Source organism: Lycium ferocissimum, chromosome 12 (assembly GCF_029784015.1).
Source record: "Lycium ferocissimum isolate CSIRO_LF1 chromosome 12, AGI_CSIRO_Lferr_CH_V1, whole genome shotgun sequence".
Classification (NCBI taxonomy): domain Eukaryota; kingdom Viridiplantae; phylum Streptophyta; class Magnoliopsida; order Solanales; family Solanaceae; genus Lycium; species Lycium ferocissimum.
The window spans coordinates 38,561,134-38,584,306 of record NC_081353.1 but is presented as its reverse complement, the minus strand read 5'-3'; the positions used below and the strand labels follow the sequence as shown (position 1 = coordinate 38,584,306).

Here is a 23,173-nt window from a genome sequence, read left to right as displayed (position 1 = left end):
TGAGTGTTTTAATTTGAGTTTGAATGATCCATCACTGTTATCATTTTGGGTTGACTTTTTTTTCCATAAAAATTGAATCTTTCTTGGTTAAAATTGATCTTTTTTGGGTTATATGTTAATGGGTGTCTTTCTTGATTCCAATTGATGCTATATTTATCAATTTTGGTCTTTGAGCATACCCCTTTTCTTGTTTTGCTTTTCTTTTTAGGTTGGCTATTTTGTTGCTTTGTGAATTGGTTAAATGATGCAATAAGAAATGAGTATTCTTTGTATTGAAGTGTTTATTAATCTGATAGTTATGTAGAGGTGTAAAGTGGGAAATTACAAGTTTTCAGTAATATGAGTTTGGGGGTTTGTAAGTATTTGAATTGTTTGTTGCAATTAATAGTCAATAATTTGGTATTGGGGTTGCTATAGGTAACATGGAATGAAAAAAGATTTTACAATCAACAACTTGTATTAGTCCTGAGAGTGAAGAAATGACAGTTATAATTATAATAACTTAATAAGAAATTCTCCTTGTCATGTTTGGCAGTTTAGAAGGAAGGAGTTGTATTTATTTTTTCATGTTGTGAGTTGGAAATGAAAATATAGCTAAGTATTACCCTATGAGTTTTCGTGGAAACAACCTCTTGCAGAAATGGAGAGTAAAGTTGTGTACAATAGACCCTTGTGGTCCGACCCTTCCCCGGACCCCGTGCATAGCGGGAGCTTTGTGCACTGGGCTGCCCTTTTTTATTACTCTATGAGTTTTAAGGTTGTTGTGAATCGTGATGTCACATGAAGTTGTAGCTAGAAAGAGCGGAACTGGTGGTAGAGCAACAAATGTGATAAGATGATTTACTATTTACTCTGTATGTCTGTGCAGTTTAGGAAAATAGATGCTGAGAGTATGGGATCATGTCCCTACACTATCATGCAATCTTTAACAAAGCTTAATTTCTATGATAAGATAATAAACTTTATTAATGTTGTGGGGAAGTCCTCGTATAAAAGACTCAAAAGAGGTATAGAGAATCTAAAGAATATGATTATCTACGAGAGATATCTATTCATCTGTACTAATTGGAATCTCATAGCCGCAAAAAAATATACAATTAGCAAAAGAATGGCTCTCAGTATGAAAGTATTTTCCATTGTCTCAAAAGTTCTCCTATTCCTTTTTTTTTTTTTTTTGGAGAAATGGCAAGTGTATTACTAATGTAGTACCAAGACGTGCTGTCAAAAGTATTTACGATGCGCCAAAAGTATATGCCTTCTATTTGAAATTTGTAAATGGATTCAATGAGATCTATCACTGGTTCAGTATCATTTACATAGCTCTATTTACACCAAAAATAAAACAAAAGCAAACAATTCATTTTGATCTTTTGATTTGAATTTCCTTTGTCTTCAAAACATCTGGAGTTTCTGTCCCTCCAAATAGTCCACCAAATGCATAGTTTGCCACCATTTCTTTCATCTGGAATTCTTCTTTTGATGTTTCAACAATTCAATAGCTTACTCGTATGTCCTAACTTGCTCCATTTAAGTCCCACCTTATTAAGAAACAGCTGCCATAGTTGATCCATGAAGTGATAATGGAAAAAAAAGAAGGTGATTAAGGGTGTCTATATGGTCCAAATACCAAACACACCCTAATACTCTCTGGCTTTTCTCCACATAAAAATTATTTAGAGCATAACTGAAATCCTCTCCTTTGAAGGTTTTCATGTGTTAAGCATGCCTCTCGAGCAACCAACCAGGTAAAGGATGCCACTTTATATGGAGCATTAGAACGTCCTTTTTCTCCAACTACCTTCTCTCTGAACTGTAAGAGCCCAAGGGGAAACTTCGCAAGCTCTGCATCTTTTCCCGCGCTTGAAGGTCCAATTGAGTATCACATCCTTGACTATAGCTGGCATCATCAAATGTATGCAGAACATGTTCAAAAAAGTTTACCACCAAGTAGCTAGTGACCTGCGATGCAACAATAGGTGCTCTAAATCTTCTCCCACGCACTTGCACATGTGACCAATTCTTGCATCTTATCCCTTATTCTTTCTCAGATTTTAAGTTGTGAGGATAGCCCCTCTTGCTGCCAACAAGTCATGTCATTCTCCTGAAAGACAAATATCTAATATGGCTGCATTTAAGTTCAATAGTTGATCATTTGGTCTTTTGATATACAAATTATTTTTTAGTGTTTGAATCCTCTTATACAAGAATCAATATTTGCATCTTCTTATGGAAGCTTTTCCGTACCAATATTTTGGTTGCTTGTAATTGATAAAAGAAATGGTGAGTATTATGAGGTGAAATGACAATCGGCATTTTGGTGTAGTGAAGTCATATAATGATCACTTTACCTTTGCTCAATAATATTTTTAATTCTCTTTTTGGGTTAAGTTGCAATTGATGATGACTCAATTGTCTGCCTCCAGAGATTAATAGCCTTCACTGATTAGCTTACTCTTCTTTTGGCTTTGTTGGGGAATTTTCATTAATAGCACTATTATGCCCCTAATAACAAATTATGGCGATATTATTGGGTTTTCAAATATAGCAATAGTTTTTTTTTTTCTTTTCCAAAAGAGATCATACACACAAACATACACCAGCGGTACATACATAAAGTCATGCATGCATATATACATGCACTAGCCGTCGCCAGTCGTACATACATAGTCATACACACACTGGTCGTCATACATGTAAAATCTTCTATAAAATTAAAAATCTAGCTACTTTTTATAAGTATTGCTAAAACGGAGTCATTATATCACGTAATTTTCCCTTTTATCTCTTTCTTTTTTGGTTAACGGTTCTGAGATATTCTTGCTCTTCTATCTAGCTGTTGACCCATGAGTTCAGCTTGTTTTAGTGGACATGTTTGCTTACTCACGTTATACTGTTGCTTTTGTTTGCAAAATTTCACAGTTTGTCAGCTCAATTTTATTTAATTTTGAGCAGAGGAAGGGAGATGCTGTATGCTGACAGGAACTTGGACTTTACTCTCTCCCATCATTGAAACTTCGGGCTATGACAAATTTTTCTATGGAAGAGGTGGAGCTCTATACCAACTGGGATGATGTGTTTTGTCCCATTTGCTTGGACTTCCCTCACAATGGTGTACTCCTCCAGTGTTCATCATATGACAAGGGTTGCAGGCCTTTTTTGTGTGACACAGATCATATGCATTCCAACTGTCTAGAACGCTTCAAACAATCACTTTCGACATCCAGTGAGAAAGAAGATGTGATAAAATCGGAAGCCAACAGCTGGCCCACCTGCCCCTTGTGTAGGGGAGAAGTTACTGGATGGGTTGTTGTTGAGAAGGCTCGCACACATCTCGATGTCAAGGAACGCTGTTGTGAAGAGGATAAATGTGGATTTAAAGGAACCTATGTGGAACTTCAGAAACATGCTAATCTTGACCACCCTCATGCACGTCCCTCAAAAATAGATCCTGCTCGACAGGTTGATTGGGAAAATTTTCAGCAGTCCTCTGAAATAATAGACGTCTTGAGTACTATTCATGCAGAAGTTCCCCGAGGGGTCGTGTTAGGTGATTATGTGATTGAATATGGAAATGATAATTCTGATGATGAATTTGAGAATTTCCCTTCGGCGGAAGGGAACTGGTGGACATCATGTATCTTGTATCAGGTATTTAATAACTTTAGGACGTCTAGAAACAGAAGAAGATCTAGAGTAAGTAATAATACAAGAAGAGGAAACCGCCATTTGGGTTATGATGCTTCGAACTCTGATGAGAGTTCTGTGACATCCGTAGAGTATGTAGATTATGGGGTTGATGAGACCGATGATGAACTTGTAACTGTTGCTGGCTTCTCAAGGAGAAGAGCTGATAGTCACGGGTCAGTAACTTCAGGACAGGCCTTTATTTTCATTATGCACTACATTTTCTTAAGCTAATCTTGATTTGAGGATGTTTTAGTCACTGTAAAATGTGAAAATCCATTATTGTAGATCTCATTCAGGATTCCTCAAGCTGTTGTCTTTCATTCCCTATAAGATTGAGCAAAATATCGATTTTTCTTTTTTAATTTAGAAATATTCAGCCATCTAGTTTACATGCCATAGAGTAAGCATGTGAGAACACATCCTTGTAAATTTGTGGGCAGATTGTTCACACATTTCGATGCATTAGATATTCTTTTTATGATTCTTATAAACTCTTCTAAGTTTTTCAGTCGAGTGCTCATCAGATTGCTTCATTTGGATTCTTACAAATATACACATGCTAGGAAAGTTGACCTCACGAAATAAAAAGGTATCATTTATGAACAAAGTACTTAATCGCCTTAGCAAAATTATTCAAGACGCAAGACTGGGAGTTTGAAGAATTTCAAAACTTGATTGGTTTGCTTCACCAACAAAAAACTACTATGGATAGTCAAAATGTATGGAGATGGGGGGAGGGGGAAAATGGTGTCTTTTCAAGTGAAGTCATTTTATGAGAAGCTTCTAACTAGATAGGAGTGTGTTTTTCCACATTTATCGGTATGGATCCCTAGGGGTACCGAGAAAGGTGGGTTTTTTCACTTGGCTAGCTACAAGGGGAGTGATCCTGACAGCGGGAATTTGAGGAAGAGAAAGATTACTTGTGTCAGTTGGTGTTTCATATGCAAAGAATCAGGAGAAGATGTGAATCACCTCTTTTACATTGACGGATAGCTTCTTGTTTATGGTGGGAAATTTTGAGATGGTTTAGACTTGAGTAGGTGATGCCGGGCACCGTGAAAGAAACAATTTTTAGTTGGGCATTTAGAAGAAGGAAGAGATGACGCACCGTTAGCACTTATGTGGATCGTATCAAGAGAGGAATAGGAGAGCTTTTGAGGGAATAGAGAAATACTTTGTACACTTGAGAAAGAGTCTTTTTTCCCTTATTTCCTTTTGGGTGCACCCATTGGATTCCTACCTGTATAGATGATTGGGTGTTATTTGTAGAACACCATGTCTTCTTGTAAGGTTTTACTTGTTTGGTATACTTCTTGAGTTCTGGTATAGGGGCAAACTTTTGCCCTTTCCTTAATGAAATTTGTTACTTTATTCAAAAAAAGGAATAAATTTCATTTATATGTATACAAAAATTAATTTTATAAATAGATTAAATCGCAAATAATTATATCCCCGGTAAGCTCTAACACTCTCCGTATCACTAATTCCATGTGAAAAACCTATAAAGTTTATAATATGAAAGTAACAAAATGAGTTGTAGAAAAAGCTCTCATTATCTGGAGATAAGAGTGTCGCTTTCCGTTGCAGATTCTTTCATCTAAGCTGGCACTCCTTCCATTTTTCATAAAATGATCAAACAACAAACAACTTCTACTGTTTAGAGTCATCACACAAAAATTGAGCTATAAATTCTAAATTATATTTAGATATGAAGGTGAAGAAAAGTATTAGTCTTGGAAGTCCAACCAACAAAGTATCAAGGGAATAGACCAGGAAAAGGAGTAGAAGAGACCTTTCTTCTTCATTCTCTGATCCTCACCGGTAAGATTGGTATTTGCATTTCAGCTATTTCCACCATTTCTAACATTATACCATCCACCTTATTGGCTTTTTGCTATTTCCAGAGCTAAGATATTGGGGTTAGTGACTATAGTGTGGTTGTGAAAACCATGCTGTTAGTACTGGCCTACCGGGAGCCTTTTCTTCTGCCTCATAAATCGTGTTCGATGGAAACATTTGACTGCCAATCATTTGCTATGGCCTGAATCTTCAGATAGTGAAAACTGATTCTATCATGAGAATATAGCAATTATAATTTTCTTGCTTTGTAGATGGTCCGATAATGGCATTTTGTTTTTTCATCTTTTTGGCTAACAGTAGGAGGATACATTGCTAACCTCTCAAACTGGACCAGTTCCTAATCTAACAGTAGTTCACCAATTAGTGTCATTAAAGGCTGGTCCAGTTTAAGCATTCTATTGTATAAGCATAGAAATAACATGTGGTGGAGATTGCTTTAGCCAATTTGCATAGTCAATAGTGTCTTTGTCATTAATGTTCAGTGTGATTCACAATATTTATTTTTTCATGCTTCTTTTGTGGTGCAGTTCTCGAAGGCGACGTTCCCGCTTCTATGACAATTAGGTAAGTAGTGTAATTGAATCCCCCCACCCCCACCCCGCCCCCCACGAGTTCCCCTTCTCCCTCCCCCTGCCTCACCCCCAGTAGAGATTGACTCAATTTAATGACTCCTCCCAACTACGATGGTGCAATCCATGCTTCCCGTTGCTCCAGTAACTAGATCTGTCCATTTCTGACAGGTGATTTTTTGCATGTTCTAGGAATAATAAGGATCCAACGGAAAGACTGGAGCGTATCTTCATTCGCCTGAAAACTAGCAATCACTCACCAAGTGTTTGTATTCACTGTGGACTAGTGGCCACGAAGTGAAAAGGGAAAGGTTAAACCCCTCTTCTTTTAGTTGTGGTGTGAACGACTGTAAGCTTGATGCTTGCTCATGATAAAGTGAAGGCTTTATAGATAGTCTTTAGACAATTTAACTTCTGTAATCATGACGTTTCAAATCGATCTATTATCTTTGCAGACTCCAAAAGGGTAAATATTAACTTCCAATATTGCTTTTGTTCATAGTATGAATATTGCACTTTTTTCACTAATGATGGATTGATAACTAAGTTTGGTGAATGATCTCCGTTTTGATCTTTAAAGTACGTACCTCGACTTGTTATATTAAGTAAAAGGTTCAGGTCATCGAAAATAAAATGAAACATTTTCTAAAGCCCCTGCATAATGATCTACAAACTCATTTTTATGAAAGTCTTTTTACTATGCTGGAAGGTAAGGTACATGATACAGCGACTAATTCTTTTATTAATGACTGCATCTTGTTGGAGTATTTTTATTTGGTGACTTGACTTGAGTTGATTGTGTTAATTTGCATTCAACATTTATTCTTAGACTTTAATTTATATTCAACATTTATTCTTAGACAATAATGCGAAGATGGTGAACTTCCAATCCTGGGATCTATGTTTGTGTTTATTAGTCTATATTTATGCATATGTCGAAAACATCAAATCTGTCTGCTTTTATGCTAATAGTGAAACTGTGTTTGGCAAAGCATGTCGAACTTTACGTCCAAGCAGACCATGTTGACTGTTTCCCTCATGTCCCTTGCAAACCATGTTGATTGTTTCAAGGGAAATTGTTGCTGAGCTTAACAAAAATGAAAACTTCAAAGGTGACAATTTTGAAACCTGGAGCATGAAACTGCAATTTTATGAGAACAAAAGTATTTTTAAAATTCTAAATTATGTCATGAACGAGCCTAAAGAGGACGACGATAAGACCCTTCATACGCAATGCTGCGCAGTCTACGACACTGAGGAAAAAGATTTTCTAATTAATACTTATTACGTTGTTGTGCAATATGGACGATGATGAAAGCCATCATTGTCTCCAATCAATTCATATCATCTCCTTGGTTACATTCTGTACAAAACTCTGCCCAAATAACAACATACCCAGTATAATCCCAAATAAATGGGGTCTTAGAAAATTCGGAAAAGGGCCAAATATACTCCTGTACTATGAGAAAAGGTTTAAATATACCCCTCGTTATACTTTAGGTTCAAATATACCTCTGCCATTATACTATTGGATCAAATATACCCCTTCTCCGTTAAAGTTGTCCAAGGTGGACATCCAATCCTACGTGGCATGCCACCTCAGTGCCCCTAACTCATTTTATCCCTACTTTTTATTTGTTCTTCCACCACTAAAATTTCTTTCTCTCCACCACCGTTGCCACCATTACCACCACTAAAATTGAAGATGAAGGTAGAAATGAACCAACTTTTTTTTTTCGGGCACAAATCGATTTTAGACAAAACTTTTTTTAATCATTAAACAAAAAAGTTAAATAAAAAATAATAAGTTTCTATTTATTTTATTAAATTAAATTAAATTATCATTTCCCTTACCTTCCTCCACCACAACCCACGGTGCACCATCAGCGCCATCTCCACCCCCACCCTACCTATTCTCTTCTTCTCCAACCTAGATTTTTCTTCACCTTTAGACACACACACTTTTGGAAAACCTCAAGAAAAGGAAAAAAAAAAAACTGCACTACACATTCATTGCTTGAACAAATTCTCGATCAAAATTTTTAAAATTAAAGTATATTGTCAAATCAACATCCATTTTGCAGTTGAATGTATAAAACGTTTTTTTCGTAGTGTTTTCATTGTTTCCCAGTCTGCCGATCTACCACATTGTTTCCTGAACCACAGTCACCAACTTTGGTGGCGGTAATGGTGATGGAGGGGGAAAAATTTTTAGGGGAAGAACAAATTGAGAGTAGGGGTAAAATAGGTTAGGGGCGCTGAGGTGGCATGTGACATGGCATCCAACTCATCAAATGTTAGTGCCACGTAAGATAGCATGTCCACCTTGGACAACTTTAACGGAGAAGGGGCATATTTGATCCAATAGTATAACGGCAGGGGTATATTTGAATCCAAAGTATAACAAGGGGTATATTTAAACCTTTTCTCATGGTACAGGGGTATATTTGACCCTTTTCCGTAGAAAATTTTGTCCAAACCTGGGAAGAAATATTGAGTGATCGTTTCATTAAATGAGATTATTCAATAGTTTTGGGGAGGCCATTGCGTTCTACTAGTTTACTTGGACAGGGAATTCCGTTTGTCACTTACAAAAATGGTCTTGGAGGTGGGTGGTCTTGAACTTTTGACCTCGTTTGCCCCATGGACAAAACTCAAGATTAACGAGTTTTGACATTGACCTTGAAGATTTGCCCATGGGACAAGCGGGGCCAAAAGTTCAAGGCAACCCACCTCTAAGGCGATTGAGTATAACTTCCTCGATTTTATGCTCCTTTCGTTTATTTTTGCCAACGCACAATAAATACACACACCATGAGCAGTGTTTATATTATCTCCCAGGTGTTCTACAAAAGAAAGTTTAAAAGAGACTAGAATGAGGTACCAACCCAAAGATGTCTGGTCTTCAGAAACAGCGCAAGAAAAGAAACAAGGAAAGAAAAATGAAGAATCCAGCCAACCCACAGCCAAAATAAAGTACATTCATCAACCAGTTGAAAGCAAATTTAAACATCTGCGCTAGTTGTCATTTGTTAATATCACCCCTGTCGCTACCACGGAAGGAACCTCAAAACAAGCAATCTATAAATGGTGGCAACTGCAGCTAATATTGGTAAGTGAATCAGATACATATATAGGTGCATAGTAATCAAGAGTTGTATCCTCCAACACCCATATAGCTTTTGCGATTTTGAGAAATCAAGAGGACGACGAGGCAATGACCTCCCGAACAGAAATTTGTTGCAGGCTTTAGATCATTCCTCTCTTGAAGCAGGATCTAGCCCAGCAGACGGGCTATCAGCAAAGTATTCTTGATGTTTGACGTTTACACCATACTGCAATGCAAATCAAAAGGTTACAGAGAACTACGGTAAGCAAGTTGAAACACCAAATATCTTTGCAAAGAATAGCACTGAATCGATAAAACTATTGGCATCACAAGGACAACCTTTGGAGAGGAAGAAGCAAGGGGAGGTTCTAAAGGGACGGAGAACACCTTTCTACCCATTAGGGAATGTCTTTTGCTTCTAAAATATTTTGCAGCATCCATAAGGTCCCTGTTGGTATAGATAATTTAGTTGCTCTTTGTAGATAATCACATTTTTTATCTAAGGTTACTTTTATATACCCACAATATACTGCCCGATCGCATCAATAAAATCTTTAACTTATCAAAAGCATTAAACAACAAAAAATTAAAATTCCAAAAAGGAATTATAGACCAAGAACTTCAAGGACACAGATGACCGTACACAATGTGAATCACTTCTTTTCTCTTATCACAGCGGTGACTAAACGAGCTTGCACGCACCTCGATTATTTTACCAGGTACCTGCTACCTCCCACCAGTCTTAACTTGATGATGTAAAAGAATAGATACATTATCAGATGCAGAGAAATTAAGCTCACTTAATGTTCAATATCTCATGCTTTGGCTTCAATCCATCGCTTATGCATGGAGCTTCATCCTTTTTTCTTGATTATCTGGTCACTAGCTCTAAGGGTACTCACTACTCACTGTACACAACTATTTAACTAGGAATATCATTTCGAAAGAAAAAGTAAATACAAGTATATACCACTTTAACAAATAACTATTGGTCAAAAAGCACTATACAGGAGACTGCTCACAGAGTGAATGAGATGAAATTACAGTGCTGAATAATAGTTTTTTAATTTTTTGATAGGTCAGCAAAAAATGATTCGAATCTGATGCTTACCTCTCGTAGAGATTTTGAAAGATCATCCATCGTCAAGATAAGACGTTTGTCCTGCTGAAACAGAGTTAGAACCTATAAGCTTAAGAAATGAAAAGAGAAATAGGTGAGGCACCTTTTGCTGCTTATCTCTTTTATCCTTGACAACAGCTGACTGCCTTGCCTTGCAATGCCTGCATCACCAAGAAAATAAGAAAGTTACTATACTAGAAGCTCGATTTCCGAGAAACATAAACCAAAGAAATGTGAAATTAGCGAAATTTAGCTCTATTAGTCTTGTCTTGTACAAGGTTATTTCCTCCACTGATATATACAATTTTTCTGCTCATTATGTCTTTTTGTCTCATTTAACATATAATAGTAAAGGAAAAGACTTTTCTTAGAGATTATATAGAAATTACTTATATATAATTGTATACAGAAAATATTTAAATACAGAACCCAACATAAAAATAAATTAGTAATTTCAGATATTCTCAGATAAGAGATATAGGGCTAAAGAGAGCCAAAAAGGGATATTTTGGGTATAATCCAGCATAATCTCGAATTTATCAGTTTCAGAACGTAGACCAAATAATACAATGCAAGCAAAAGTTCCTAAATACAACAAGACAGTGCTTTTACAACTCTCTCGGAAATGAATTATTCCAAGCATATATGTCATAGTTCCTTGCTTCGACAGGGTACAAATATCTAAATGTGATGCTTTTATATATATTTTCCGACCTATTGCCAATACTTAGCAGCAGTCACAATTTTGTATCTATTTTTCATGATATTATACATGGATCAGATATACCATGGCGAACTCCTCAGAAAAAAAAAATGTGGCTTCCAGAATGGAACCTGATAAGTTAGATCTTGAGTGAGTGTTTACATAATATTCTACTAATCGAAGGAATGGTTCACCGAGATAATGAGTCACCATTGATACTAACACATCTGAGATCGCCAAATGATCAGGAGTTCCTCCATTCAATACTTTTCCTTCTGTTTGTTTGCTGGATTTTTTTGGTTTGATCACGTTTTGTTGCTGGATATCTTGTTCGTATACATCTTTTCTTTGTTTTCTGGGCCTCTACTGAGTTACAGACAGTTAAAAAAAGGCCAAATCTTTGATGATTCCATCATCTATGATTGAGTTGCGAAAACTTTTGGATATGCATCCAACATCTAAACCAAATTTTTTCTGGTTAAAGAATCTATTTCTTGTTGATTTGGAACAACTAGGAGATTCTCTAGAGGAAATATGGGGTTCTGCATCTGATGGCAACATGTTTGCTCCCGCTTAAGGGGTCAAATCAATATATTCTAAAAAGAAAGATTGGAATATCAATCTTATCAAGATAATCAATGTCATACCAAATCTCATCAATTGAATCTTCTCTTCTTTTTTTTTGAGAAATAAGATAATCAATGTCATACCAAATCTCATCAATTGAATCTTCTCTTCTTTTTTTTTTTGAGAAATACGAGACATCTAAGTCATACAACAAGTAAAGAGATCTATTCATTGATAAGAAGAAGAAAAAACGTGAACTGGATTGGATTGATGATGAAATAGAATCCTGAGTTGTGAAGAGTGATTCGATTATGATGAAGAAAGAAAATTCTTGGTTCAGTTGCATAAAGAGATTTTATGCGATGAGGAATTGAAGGATTGGTTAATTACCTCTTTTTGAGCTGAAATGGGCCTCATAGAGGCCAATAAATGACTGTTCACTCACATTGGGGAAAAAGAGATCTGGAGGTTTGTGATAGCGACACATGCATTATGGAGGAGGGCATTGAAATTGTTTGTTTGGAAATCTCCCGAAAAGCGATCTACTATGATTGTTTTTTTTTTTTTTCTCTTGATTCTTTTATTCTGAGTCTTTGCTAGGCAAGAGGGCGAATGTAGCCAAGTGGATCAATGCAGTGGATTCCTTATTGCACTAAAATATTGAGTTCAAATGTGGGATGATGAACAATCCTTAACGCGTCACTCTATGGTATGGGTCTATGAAAGAAAGTAATGAAGTATTGAGAGGATTTTGATTGTAATATTAACTACAAAATTGGTGGCAGAACCACACTCGGTTTCTGAAACCAGAAATTTGTATGATGATGCCCTGAATGTGAAGCGTTTCTGTCAATTATTTGCATTACCAGCCAGCAAACGGAAGTAATAGCCAACATTTACCAAGAACAAGAAGGCAGAATCCTATGGGATCTAGAGAAACTTGCAAGACTAGAAGATAGAGGAGCTTGCCAGTTAACTAACATTATTTACAAGAGCGGAAAAACGAGATGGATATTGGAAGGAGAGAATATGGTATTTAACTGCTTAAATTTTTCTACGAGAACTTCTAAATAAAACAGAAGGAACTCCCTTATTACTCAATATGGATTCCTAGAGCCTAGAGCGTAGAGAAAAGTAACAAGAGTAGAAAAAGGGTAGAAACCTAGAAGGTAGTTAACTACAGGCCATGACGGACTCCTTCTGCAGATTATATTTTCAACTAAGAAGAGATTATGTGGCAAAGACGATCAGATGCTGCAAATAAGGGGGAGTTCAAATCATGCGGAAGAAACATAATATCTTCCTCTCCGGAACTAGTTAGCTAAGTAGTTTAACAGATACTTGTATCTCCTCCACTATTTACATAAAAGTCAGACAAGCCCAGTCTTGTTAAAAGCTACAGCTTGAGACATGGTTAAACTCAAAAGCTAGATGTAGAATTAGTTAGACACTTAATCTTGCCTAGACAGCGCTACAATGCCAGCACCAAGGCTTTAAGGGATGTCTCCCTGTATGCGCTTGTCGGCCCATGTTTTCTTATCTTATTGAGGAATAAGTTAAACAATGATTATAGGTGATACATTAATTTTTAAGAAAATTTTATGAACAAATTCCTTGAACGATTAGGAATAAGAAATTAGAAATGAAGTAAAAAACCAACCACTTAGTTAGCTTGAATTAGAAACTTAAAACTACATCTTTTTTTAAATCCCCGAGAGCATCGGCACTTGGTTTGAAACTTGGTGGATAATGGACCCACCCCTCTACTCTTCTTCACTTAAAACTGCATCTTTGCATTAGAATAGATATTTAAAATGAGTTATATTCACTTAATAGTAATTTTTCAATTCCTTTGCCATAAAATTGGAATTTATAGTTAATGATTCTTGCTTAAACACAGATATAATCTTCATCTGCAAATCTTTACACTAAAGCTTGTGTTCTGAATGCGCTTAAAAGCACCGACACATTATTCTATGCTTTTCGCCTTTCCAGTACTGGACAATCCTCCTCCACCCTCCCAAACGCACACACTAAAAAAGAGCTTCCTGTTAGAGGTTTTTTTGGGTGGGTGGGGGTGTGTGTGTGGCGGTGGTAGTGTTGCGGGGGCGGGGGGGGGGGGGGGGACTTCCTTTACGACATTGGAGGTGCTACTAAACTTTGCTCGTATTTGTGTGCTATATTGTGTTAAAGTTAGGGTCTTTTTGGTATGAACGAGGGGGGGGGGGGGGGGGGGGGACACTTAAAAATTAGAAGTATCATAGAAAAGAAAACACTTAGACAGGCACAACTATCGCGCAAGGGACAATTAATGAGCAATATGCCGAAGAAGTAGCAGCCTGCTTAACAATAGATGGAGGAGAAAAATAGAATAAGAAAGAAGGATCTATAATTCATGAACATACTGGAGAGCATCAGTGGCAACATCTGCAATAAACTTCTGTGTAGCAACTGCCACCAACCTTATTCTGCATGCACGGAGGAAAAACTCAATAAAAAATTACAGTGTCTGAAACTGATACAAAACAGCAAAAATGAATCATGCATCGCTACCAAAAGAAACATCAAATGCTACAATATGAAAAATTACAACTATAAAAGAGCAAATACAAACCCAATTCATATATTCAGAGCAAATACAAACCCAATTCATATATTCATTAATTTTACTAAAAGTTACTACCAGACCAGAAAAAATTAAAGAAGATCAAAAGAAACGGAACTTAAAGCATGAAATATTGTCTCTAAGTCACTATTTGATAGTTATAAGTATAAAGATATAAAGATATTATTGTTTACCGATGCGGGCTTTCAGGTGGATGCTAGACTGGCAAGTATTGGTGTTGCGGCTTTGGATAGCCAGAAACTGATTCATACCCATGGGTCCGCAATCCGGTTTGTGGGAAAAGGTAGGACTGTTAAAGCGTTGCTATAGGAATGGCTCTTGAACGTGCAATCAGGAATGGTTGGAAGAATGTGAAGATTTTCTCGGATGCAAAGAGGGTTATAGATGTGATCCAGAAAAATATTACTACCTCAGGGAGATAGAAGTGACTAGCAAAGACATTCGGAATCTATCGACTTTGCTTGATCATGTAAGCTTTGTTAATATTCCTAAAAATCTAAACAAAACTAGCACATAACTTAGCAAACTTTTCTATTATTTCGCAGAAGGAAATATCTTGGGAGCACTTCTTCCCAAGTTGGATTATACAGGATGATATGGGCACCTTTGCTCAATTTGTTTGTTTGCTGCAATAATATAATATCTCCCTTTGGCCCCAGGGCTTAGCTCACTTGGCAAAGGTTGAGAGATTTGAGGCTTCGTAAGTTAGAGCCCTACGCCAAGCGAACTAAGCCTAGTATTTAACTACTTGTTTGGATGGTTGTTACACATCATTTCAGAATGTATCGTATTCTATTGCATTATTTTGCTGAATTTAATGTTTGGATAGATTGTATTGTTTTCTATCGTTACCTAATGCCACATATTAACAATATGACAAATAAACTTACAATATTTATAAAGAAAAGTAGGATACTGAGTAGAACAATGGATTTAATGATACGATACAATAAAGTTTAAGTAATAATCAAAACAAACATTGCATTTAAAATAACAATACAATAAATAACAACCGTCCAAAAAGCTATAAGTGGAGACGCATAGAGGGGCGGGCCCATCATACCCGAGTTTCGACGACTACAGTTGGTCCTAATGGTTGGTTCCAGATAGATTTCTCGGAATTAAAAACAAAAACAAAAAAGAGGATAAACCTAGTAAAAAATAGTTCACCATAAACCCATGAAAATACCTCCACGAGGTAGGGAGTTAGTCTGAGTCAAGGGCGAATTTGGGTAGAAAATTCGGCGCACGTGAACCCATGATCTCTTCGTAAAAATAGGTAGTAGTTTTATGTATATATTTTCTAAAATTGGTATAATATTATCTGCTGGAACCCATGCTACAAGAACGCTAAACGGTGCACTTGATTGAAGGTTGAGTTATTCATCTAGAGTACAAGGGATCAATTCCCACTTTAACACATTTTTTCCTTCTTTTCGTAGTAGTGAAACCATATTCTAAAAATTCTAGATTCGCCTCCTCGGTCCGCTCGACCACCCCACTTGTTGGATTATATTGAAAGGCAGGAATGTGCACGTGGCAGCAGTAGTGTGGCTCAACTACAAGTTAGTTAGAAGGAGAGAGAAAGTTAGTTAGTTAGTTAGAAGGATAGTGGACGCCTAAGTACAGCTGTATACAGCTGTACATATGTGAGTGGAGCAAGTATAAGTTGTATAAAAGATCTACTAGATCACATGTATTGTATGATAGAATAATTGAACCTCCACCACTGATTCTAGCTACTGCTGTGATCAGCATAAGCTTATCATGTAAATTCATCATGATAAGAAACTGATAAGGAATATCGATCACTAGTTTCTGGTGTATATTTTGTGTATACGACCCACTACTTTTCATGGTATCAGAGCAGCGAGATTGGGACGACTGGCATTGAAGATTCTGCCATCACTTTGCATGTCGAAGAAGCTGAAAATCACCATTAATAGGTGAAATTGAAGAATCAAAAGTTTTTGAAACAAATAGATCAAAGCAAACTGTAAATTCAGCTGTGCAATGGCACCACCAACAGTTGAAGGTACACCAGAAATGATTACAAAAGCAGCACCAAAAACAGTTGCTGAACTCGAACACAATCACCCTCTATACATGCAAGCCTCAGATACACCAGGTGTGGCATTGATAGGATTTAAACTCACAGGACCAGAGAATTATGCACTCTGGAGTAGATCAATGAAACTAGCTTTGTTGGTGAAAAACAAACTTGGCTTCGTAGATGGAACATGTGTAAAAAGTGCTTACAAAGGTGAATTAGCAGATCAGTGGGAAAGATGCAATGCTGTAGTACTGTCATGGATAAGTAGCACTGTTGATCCACGATTGGTAACAACCATTGTCTATGCATCTAATGCTAAACGTGTTTGGGAAAACTTCAAGGAGAGGTTTGATAAGTCTAACCTTACTAGAATATATCAACTGTGGACAGAAGTGGCTACTCTTAGACAAGGAACAGATTCAGTAACAGATTACTTCTCAAAGATGTGTGATCTATGGGATGAACTAGATGTCTTGGTAGCATCACCACTATGTGAGTGTGAAGAATCTAAGGCCTATGTTGAGCATTTACAACAGCAGAGGCTGTTGATGTTCCTAATGGGGTTGAATGAGACTTTTGCTCATGTGAGAAGTGACATCTTGCTCAAAACAAATACACCAACTGTGAATCAAGCATACTCTATAGTGGTTCAAGAGGAAAGTCAAAGGAAATTGGGAGTAGTTGAACTGAACAATGAGGGATTAACCTTATTGGCAAGTAGAGGACAACAATACAAAGGAGGACAGAATTTGAAAGGAAGAAAAGGAGGACAGTCTAACCAAACAGGTCCATGTGAGGAATGTGGCTGCAAGGGACATCTGACAAAGGACTGTTATAGGCTCATTGGATATCCAGTTGACTTCAAGAGTAAAAAAAAGACAAGCCAGACAAGTTCAAACACATACAATCAAGGAGGAGGAAGCAGTTTCAGACCACACTTCAATAATCAGAACCATCACTCAGGAGGGGGAAGCAACTTCAGGTCATATGCTAATAATGTAGCTGCAGGTGATCATGGACAAGGAAACTACCTTACTGATGAGGAGCATGCTCAGGTGAAGCAACTGCTGCACAATTCAAAGGGAGGAAATGAATGCATGGCAAACATGGCAGGTAGCATATCACTAATGTCTAAGACTGATGATTATGAGTGGATTGTAGACTCAGGAGCTACACATCATGTAACCTCTTGCAAGGAATTATTACATGACCTAAAAGGTTTAAAGAATCAAATTAACAACACAATTCAATTGCCAACCGGAAAAAGGACACACATAGCAAATACAGGAAATTGTTTGCTAATGGGAACTCATCAAGTGACAAATATACTTCATGTGCCTGATTTCAAATTTAACTTGCTGTCAGTATACAAGTTAACCAGGGAACTACTGTGCAGCATTAGTTTCTTCCCTGATTTCTTTGTGATGCAGGGTCTTTACAATGGCAAGGTGTTGGGGATTGGTAGAGCATCCAATGGTCTTTATCTGTTGAAGAATGCAGTTCAGGCAACTATTGGTGCAGCCATAAAGGATGTAGGTTCTCTTGACCTGTGGCATCTCAGACTTGGTCATCCATCAGAAAAGGCAATGCAGCATATTCATTCACTAAGGAATCAAGTAAATTTTGGCACTCCACATTACTGTCAAATTTGCCCTTTAGCTAAGCAAACTAGACTGCAGTTCCCCAGTAGCATAACTACATCAGATCATACTTTCCAATTGCTTCATTTAGATGTCTGGGGTCCATACAGGACACAAACTTATGATAAAAAGCAGTATTTTGTTACAATTGTGGATGACTATAGCAGATACACTTGGGTCTGTTTGATTCAATATAAAACAGAAGTGTTGGTTGTGTTGAAGAATTTCCTTATTATGATCCATACACAGTTTAATACCAAGGTTCAAACCATGAGAACTGATAATGGAACAGAATTCCTTAACTCTCAATGCAAGGAATTGTTCACTTCTTCTGGTATCATTCATCAGAGAAGCTGTGCATACACACCCCAACAGAATGGGGTGGTAGAAAGGAAACATAGACACATTCTAGAGATAGCTAGGGCCTTAAAGTTCCAAGCATCCATACCTATTAGATTTTGGGGAGAATGTGTCAGGACTGCTGTCTATCTCATTAACAAACTACCAACTGCTGTCTTGAAGGGTAAATCACCATATGAACTACTCTATAACAAAGTAGCAAACATAGATCATTTGAGAGTTTTTGGTTGCTTAGCATTTGCAACAGAATTACCTAGATCAGACAAATTTGCCCCAAGAGCCAAACAGGCTGTTTTCATGGGATATTCAGAGACACAAAAAGGTTATAGGTTATTTGATCTTCATACCAACTCCTTTTTCATCAGCAGAGATGTTACTTTTAGAGAATCAGTGTTCCCCTTCAACACTGCCCATAAGGAGCCTGGTGATGACATGTTTCTTCCTGTCATACCTGTGACATCTTCACCTGTTCCCTCACCAGCTTATGCGCATCTTGATCCCTCTACTCCTGCACCCTCTACTGCTGATGACATACCTCCTGTTACAGACTCATCTCCTACTCCTCTTCCTTCAGATATCTCACTTCAAGGTGTTGACCTGCCCACTCCTATACCATCAGGGACTGACCCCAGTCCCACTCTTCCTATCCCACCACAACCACCTTCTCCACCTACTCTTCAAGAATCCTTACCAAATCCAAGAAAAACATCCAGAGTCATCAAGCCACCAATATGGCATAGTGACTACATCACTCCCACATCCCACAACTGTTCCTACCCTATGGCATATAGCCTATCCTATTCAGGTCTGTCACATGCTTGCCAAGCCTTCTTATGTGCTATTTCTTCAACCATAGAACCAACTACTTTCAAGGATGCTTCTCAACATCAACATTGGGTTGATGCCATGCAGGCTGAGGTGGATGCATTAGAACAGAATCACACTTGGGAGGTAGTGCCTCTTCCACCAGGTAAGAAGGCTATAGGTTCTAAATGGGTTTATAAGATTAAATACAAGGCCAATGGTGATGTTGAAAGGTATAAGGCACGATTGGTTGCCAAAGGGTACAACCAACAGGAGGGTCTTGACTATCATGACACTTTTTCCCCAGTGGCCAAGATGGTCACTGTCAGGACTGTCATTGCTGTGGCTGCTTCTCACTCTTGGCCCTTGTTTCAAATGGATGTCAATAATGCCTTTCTTCAAGGAGATTTGGATGAAGAGGTCTATATGGACTTGCCTCAGGGTTTCCAGAGGCAGGGGGAGTATGTATGCAAGCTGACCAAGTCACTCTATGGTTTGAAACAAGCATCAAGACAATGGAACCTTAAACTCACAGAGGCACTGCTTCATGCTGGATACTCTCAGAGTGCTTATGATCACTCATTATTTACCAAAAAAGAAGGGGCAGCCATTGCAATCATCCTGGTATATGTAGACGATTTACTCATAACTGGAAACAGCAGCAGACTGTTAAAGGAGGCAAAGGCTTCATTGAACCAAAACTTTAAAATGAAGGATCTTGGAGACCTCAAGTTCTTTCTTGGCATTGAGGTGCTCAGATCCAACCAAGGGATCTTGCTAAATCAAAGGAAGTATGCACTTGAACTGATTTCAGATGCTGGACTAAGTGGTTCTAAACCAGCCAACACCCCTCTAGAAGCTAATGTGAAGCTGACAACAGTTGCCTATGATGAACATGAGGGCAAGACTGATGACCCTTTGTACCCAGACACTACTGCATACCAAAGGCTTATTGGAAGGTTGTTGTATCTGACCATTACAAGGCCTGACATTAGCTTTGCAGTCCAGGTATTGAGCCAATTCATGCAACAACCAAAGTTGTCACACTGGGAAGCAGCCTTGAGGCTGGTTAGATACATCAAAGGCTCACCAGGACTAGGAATTCTGTTGTCAAGAAATTCAACCACACAACTTACAGCTTACTGTGATTCAGATTGGGCATCCTGCCCTAACACAAGAAGATCAGTCACAGGATATGTGATCAAGCTAGGAGAGTCATTAATTTCTTGGAAATCCAAAAAACAGCAAACAGTCAGCAGAAGTTCAGCAGAAGCTGAATATAGGAGCATGGCTGGGGCAGTTTCAGAAGTCATCTGGATTATGGGGGTATTGAGGGAATTAAATGAGGCAGTAGTGACACCTGTGTTACTACACTGTGACAGCAAAGCAGCAATTCAAATTGCAGCTAATCCCATATTTCATGAGAGGACCAAGCATATAGACATAGACTGTCACTTTGTGAGGGAAAAAATCAAAAGTGGCCTCATTCAGCCTACTTATGTCAACACAAAAGTTCAACTTGCTGACTTGCTTACAAAAGGACTTGGGACAACTCAACATTGCTCACTCTTATCCAAGCTTGGTGTGTTAGATGTTTTCTCACCCTCCAGCTTGAGGGGGAGTATTGAAAGGCAGGAATGTGCACGTGGTAGCAGTAGTGTGGCTCAACTACAAGTTAGTTAGAAGGAGAGAGAAAGTTAGTTAGTTAGTTAGAAGGATAGTGGACGCCTAAGTACAGCTGTATACAGCTGTACATATGTGAGTGGAGCAAGTATAAGTTGTATAAAAGATCTACTAGATCACATGTATTGTATGATAGAATAATTGAACCTCCACCACTGATTCTAGCTACTGCTGTGATCAGCATAAGCTTATCATGTAAATTCATCATGATAAGAAACTGATAAGGAATATCGATCACTAGTTTCTGGTGTATATTTTGTGTATACGACCCACTACTTTTCAGATTACACTGGTTATGTTGTTGCTATTGTTCTTGTATAAACACACAATGGTAATTTCAGTTACTTCTTTAAGAACAATCCAAACACTTATTCTATCCCTAATCTTAGCAGCAAGTAAAATAATTAAATTGCAAGAACGAGAAAAGGGTACATACAATCGAACGTCAGGACATTGGAACCCACTTTTACCCAAGTAATGCTCCACCAATTCATCAGGAATCTGATCAAAACAATTAACCATCACAAAAACATAACATAAAATTGTATATACCTAAAATTGCACAACAATAAAAAAAGGGTAAAAAGTAAGTTACAGTGGGAGTATAGTCCATTAATGAAGCAAGGAAATCGGTTAAGGCAGCATCATCTTCGTGTCTACCTTCACTTGTTTGTTGACCTTGACTTTGATTCATCTTTCACACAGCAAAATCAAAGAGAAATTGAAGAAAAAGTTTTTTTTTTTTTTTTGTTTGTTTGTTTGTTTTGCCTTCCTTTTTTACTGTAGGCTTTTTATTCTTTTTTCTTAAAATTCGAAAGAAATAACTCGGAAATTGTTTTCTCCCTCTATCAGTCTATTGGGAGAAAAAACAAAAAACAAAAAAACAGACAAATGGTGTGTTCGGTACGGCGAGGGGAGGGGGATGTTTTCTTAAAATATAAATGAATTCTTAATTATTTTCGCATGTTAATAACTTTTGAAAAATGTCCACGTATGCCAACCTCCACCACTTAAATGCATTATTTTCGCATGTTAATAACTTTTGAAAAATGTCCACGCTGCCAACCTCCACCACTTAGCATATAGGAGCGAGGTGGGGTGTAAGAAAAAATTCTCATTTTTTATAACAGTAAAATAAAATATACAAAATGGAATATTTTGCTTTTATTTGTGATGTTTCGCTTCTGAAGCATCAATTTGACTAATGTTTAGAGTTAAATTAAATTAAATTAATTTAATATTTTAAATTGAAATTTAGATAAAGAAAATTTTTATAAGTTACAATTCTTCTCATATAAATATGATGAAAATATACATCTTAAAATGTTAGTCAAAGTCCATATAATTTGACTCTCGAAAAATGAAACTTGACGAGCAATAATGAACGGGAGGAAATATATTTTTGCTTTTGTTTCTTTATTTTTCTCTATTTTTATTTATAAAGTGAGAAATCCTATTGTAGACTTATTGATGGATCAAATTAGACACAACCAAAACTAATTCATCCAAAAATCTGTCAATTTGGACTACAGCAGAAAATAGTTTCATTTTTAGTTTGTTGTGCACTCACACACGTTCCTCTTTATAGTTTTTTCTTTTGAAAAAACTGAACTTCTTTTCCCAGTGTGATGATTAAACAATTTCTGTAAAAAAATGTGCAAGAAAAAAACACCATATGGATATTTTATTTAACTTTGATTCGGACGAGTTAATCTATGACATATTTTTTTAACTTGTCTTGATCTTTTTTCCATTGTGATTCCCACCGGCCACCATCCAGAAAAACACCAAGAGAATAATGACATGATTAATTTATTTTTTTCACTTATGCGCCAAACGCAATTAAAACCCACATTAAAGCATATATACTCCTAATCACTTATGTTAATCACTTTATTCTCCTCTATGATGGGGGATTAAAATGCAGGATATTATAATTTACTAAATTAATAAAGGAACTTTGGATAATATATCTAAACTGATATTTTTCTTTTTTCAATTATAAACAAAAAAACTTTCGACATAATGGACGCACAAGATTATCTTATTGAAATTCCTAGCTCCTTTAAAGTGTCAAATATAAACTCATTATAAGCTTAACCGTTAAAGCTTTCATATCAAGACTTCACTCGTACATGTAAAAAAGGCAGCACAGTGCACTAAGCTTTTGCAATGCATGAGATTCAGGGACAGATCGGACCCCAAGGGTCTATTGCACGCAGCTTTATCCTGCATTTCTGCAAAAGGTTGTTTTCATAACTCGAACATGTGAAAACATGTACATGTAAAAAATGGCAGCAATATTAAGACTTCACTTGTACATGTAAAAAATGGTAGCACGATGCACTAACCTCCCGTTATGCGCGGGATTCAGGAAAGGATCGGACCACAA

The 23,173-nt window shown here is 37.1% G+C and overlaps 2 protein-coding genes across 3 annotated transcripts; one reads left to right on the top strand and one right to left on the bottom strand.

Annotated features, from left to right (window-relative positions):
• Window positions 1–2,843: 2,843 nt before the first annotated feature.
• Window positions 2,844–6,615, top strand: LOC132039294 (uncharacterized). The gene is made up of 4 exons (XM_059429806.1): window positions 2,844–2,870; window positions 2,980–3,860; window positions 6,075–6,111; window positions 6,288–6,615. Exons 1-3 carry the CDS (start codon window positions 2,844–2,846, stop codon window positions 6,109–6,111), a joined length of 945 nt encoding a protein of 314 aa, XP_059285789.1. The 3' UTR covers window positions 6,288–6,615.
• Window positions 6,616–9,059: 2,444 nt separating this feature from the next.
• LOC132040072 (transcription initiation factor TFIID subunit 10) lies at window positions 9,060–21,607 on the bottom strand. Of its 2 annotated transcripts, none has more exons than XM_059430688.1 (6): window positions 21,377–21,607; window positions 21,218–21,282; window positions 14,021–14,083; window positions 10,449–10,506; window positions 10,337–10,390; window positions 9,060–9,451 (listed from the first exon to the last, which is right to left on the bottom strand). In XM_059430688.1, exons 1-6 carry the CDS (start codon window positions 21,473–21,475, stop codon window positions 9,371–9,373), a joined length of 420 nt encoding a protein of 139 aa, XP_059286671.1. In that variant the 5' UTR covers window positions 21,476–21,607; the 3' UTR covers window positions 9,060–9,370. The 2 variants fall into 2 exon arrangements, with proteins under 2 accessions (XP_059286671.1, XP_059286672.1); XM_059430689.1 differs by having other exon boundaries at window positions 10,337–10,387; window positions 21,377–21,603.
• Between the last annotated feature and the right edge of the window lie 1,566 nt (window positions 21,608–23,173).

Bases quoted from the DNA above. Each gene is read 5' to 3' on its own strand.
- LOC132040072 (XM_059430688.1), bottom strand. From the start codon at position 21,475: ATGAATCAAAGTCAAGGTCAACAAACAAGTGAAGGTAGACACGAAGAT. The intron at 21,283-21,376 runs GTAACTTACTTT...TGTTTTGATCAG, and splicing joins TAATGGACTATACTCCCACT to ATTCCTGATGAATTGGTGGA. The intron at 9,452-10,336 runs GTAAGCATCAGA...TTTGCATTGCAG, and splicing joins TTTCAAAATCTCTACGAGAG to TATGGTGTAAACGTCAAACA.
- LOC132039294 (XM_059429806.1), top strand. From the start codon at position 2,844: ATGAGTTCAGCTTGTTTTAGTGGACAT. The intron at 2,871-2,979 runs GTTTGCTTACTC...GTATGCTGACAG, and splicing joins CAGCTTGTTTTAGTGGACAT to GAACTTGGACTTTACTCTCT. The intron at 3,861-6,074 runs GTCAGTAACTTC...TTTGTGGTGCAG, and splicing joins AGAAGAGCTGATAGTCACGG to TTCTCGAAGGCGACGTTCCC.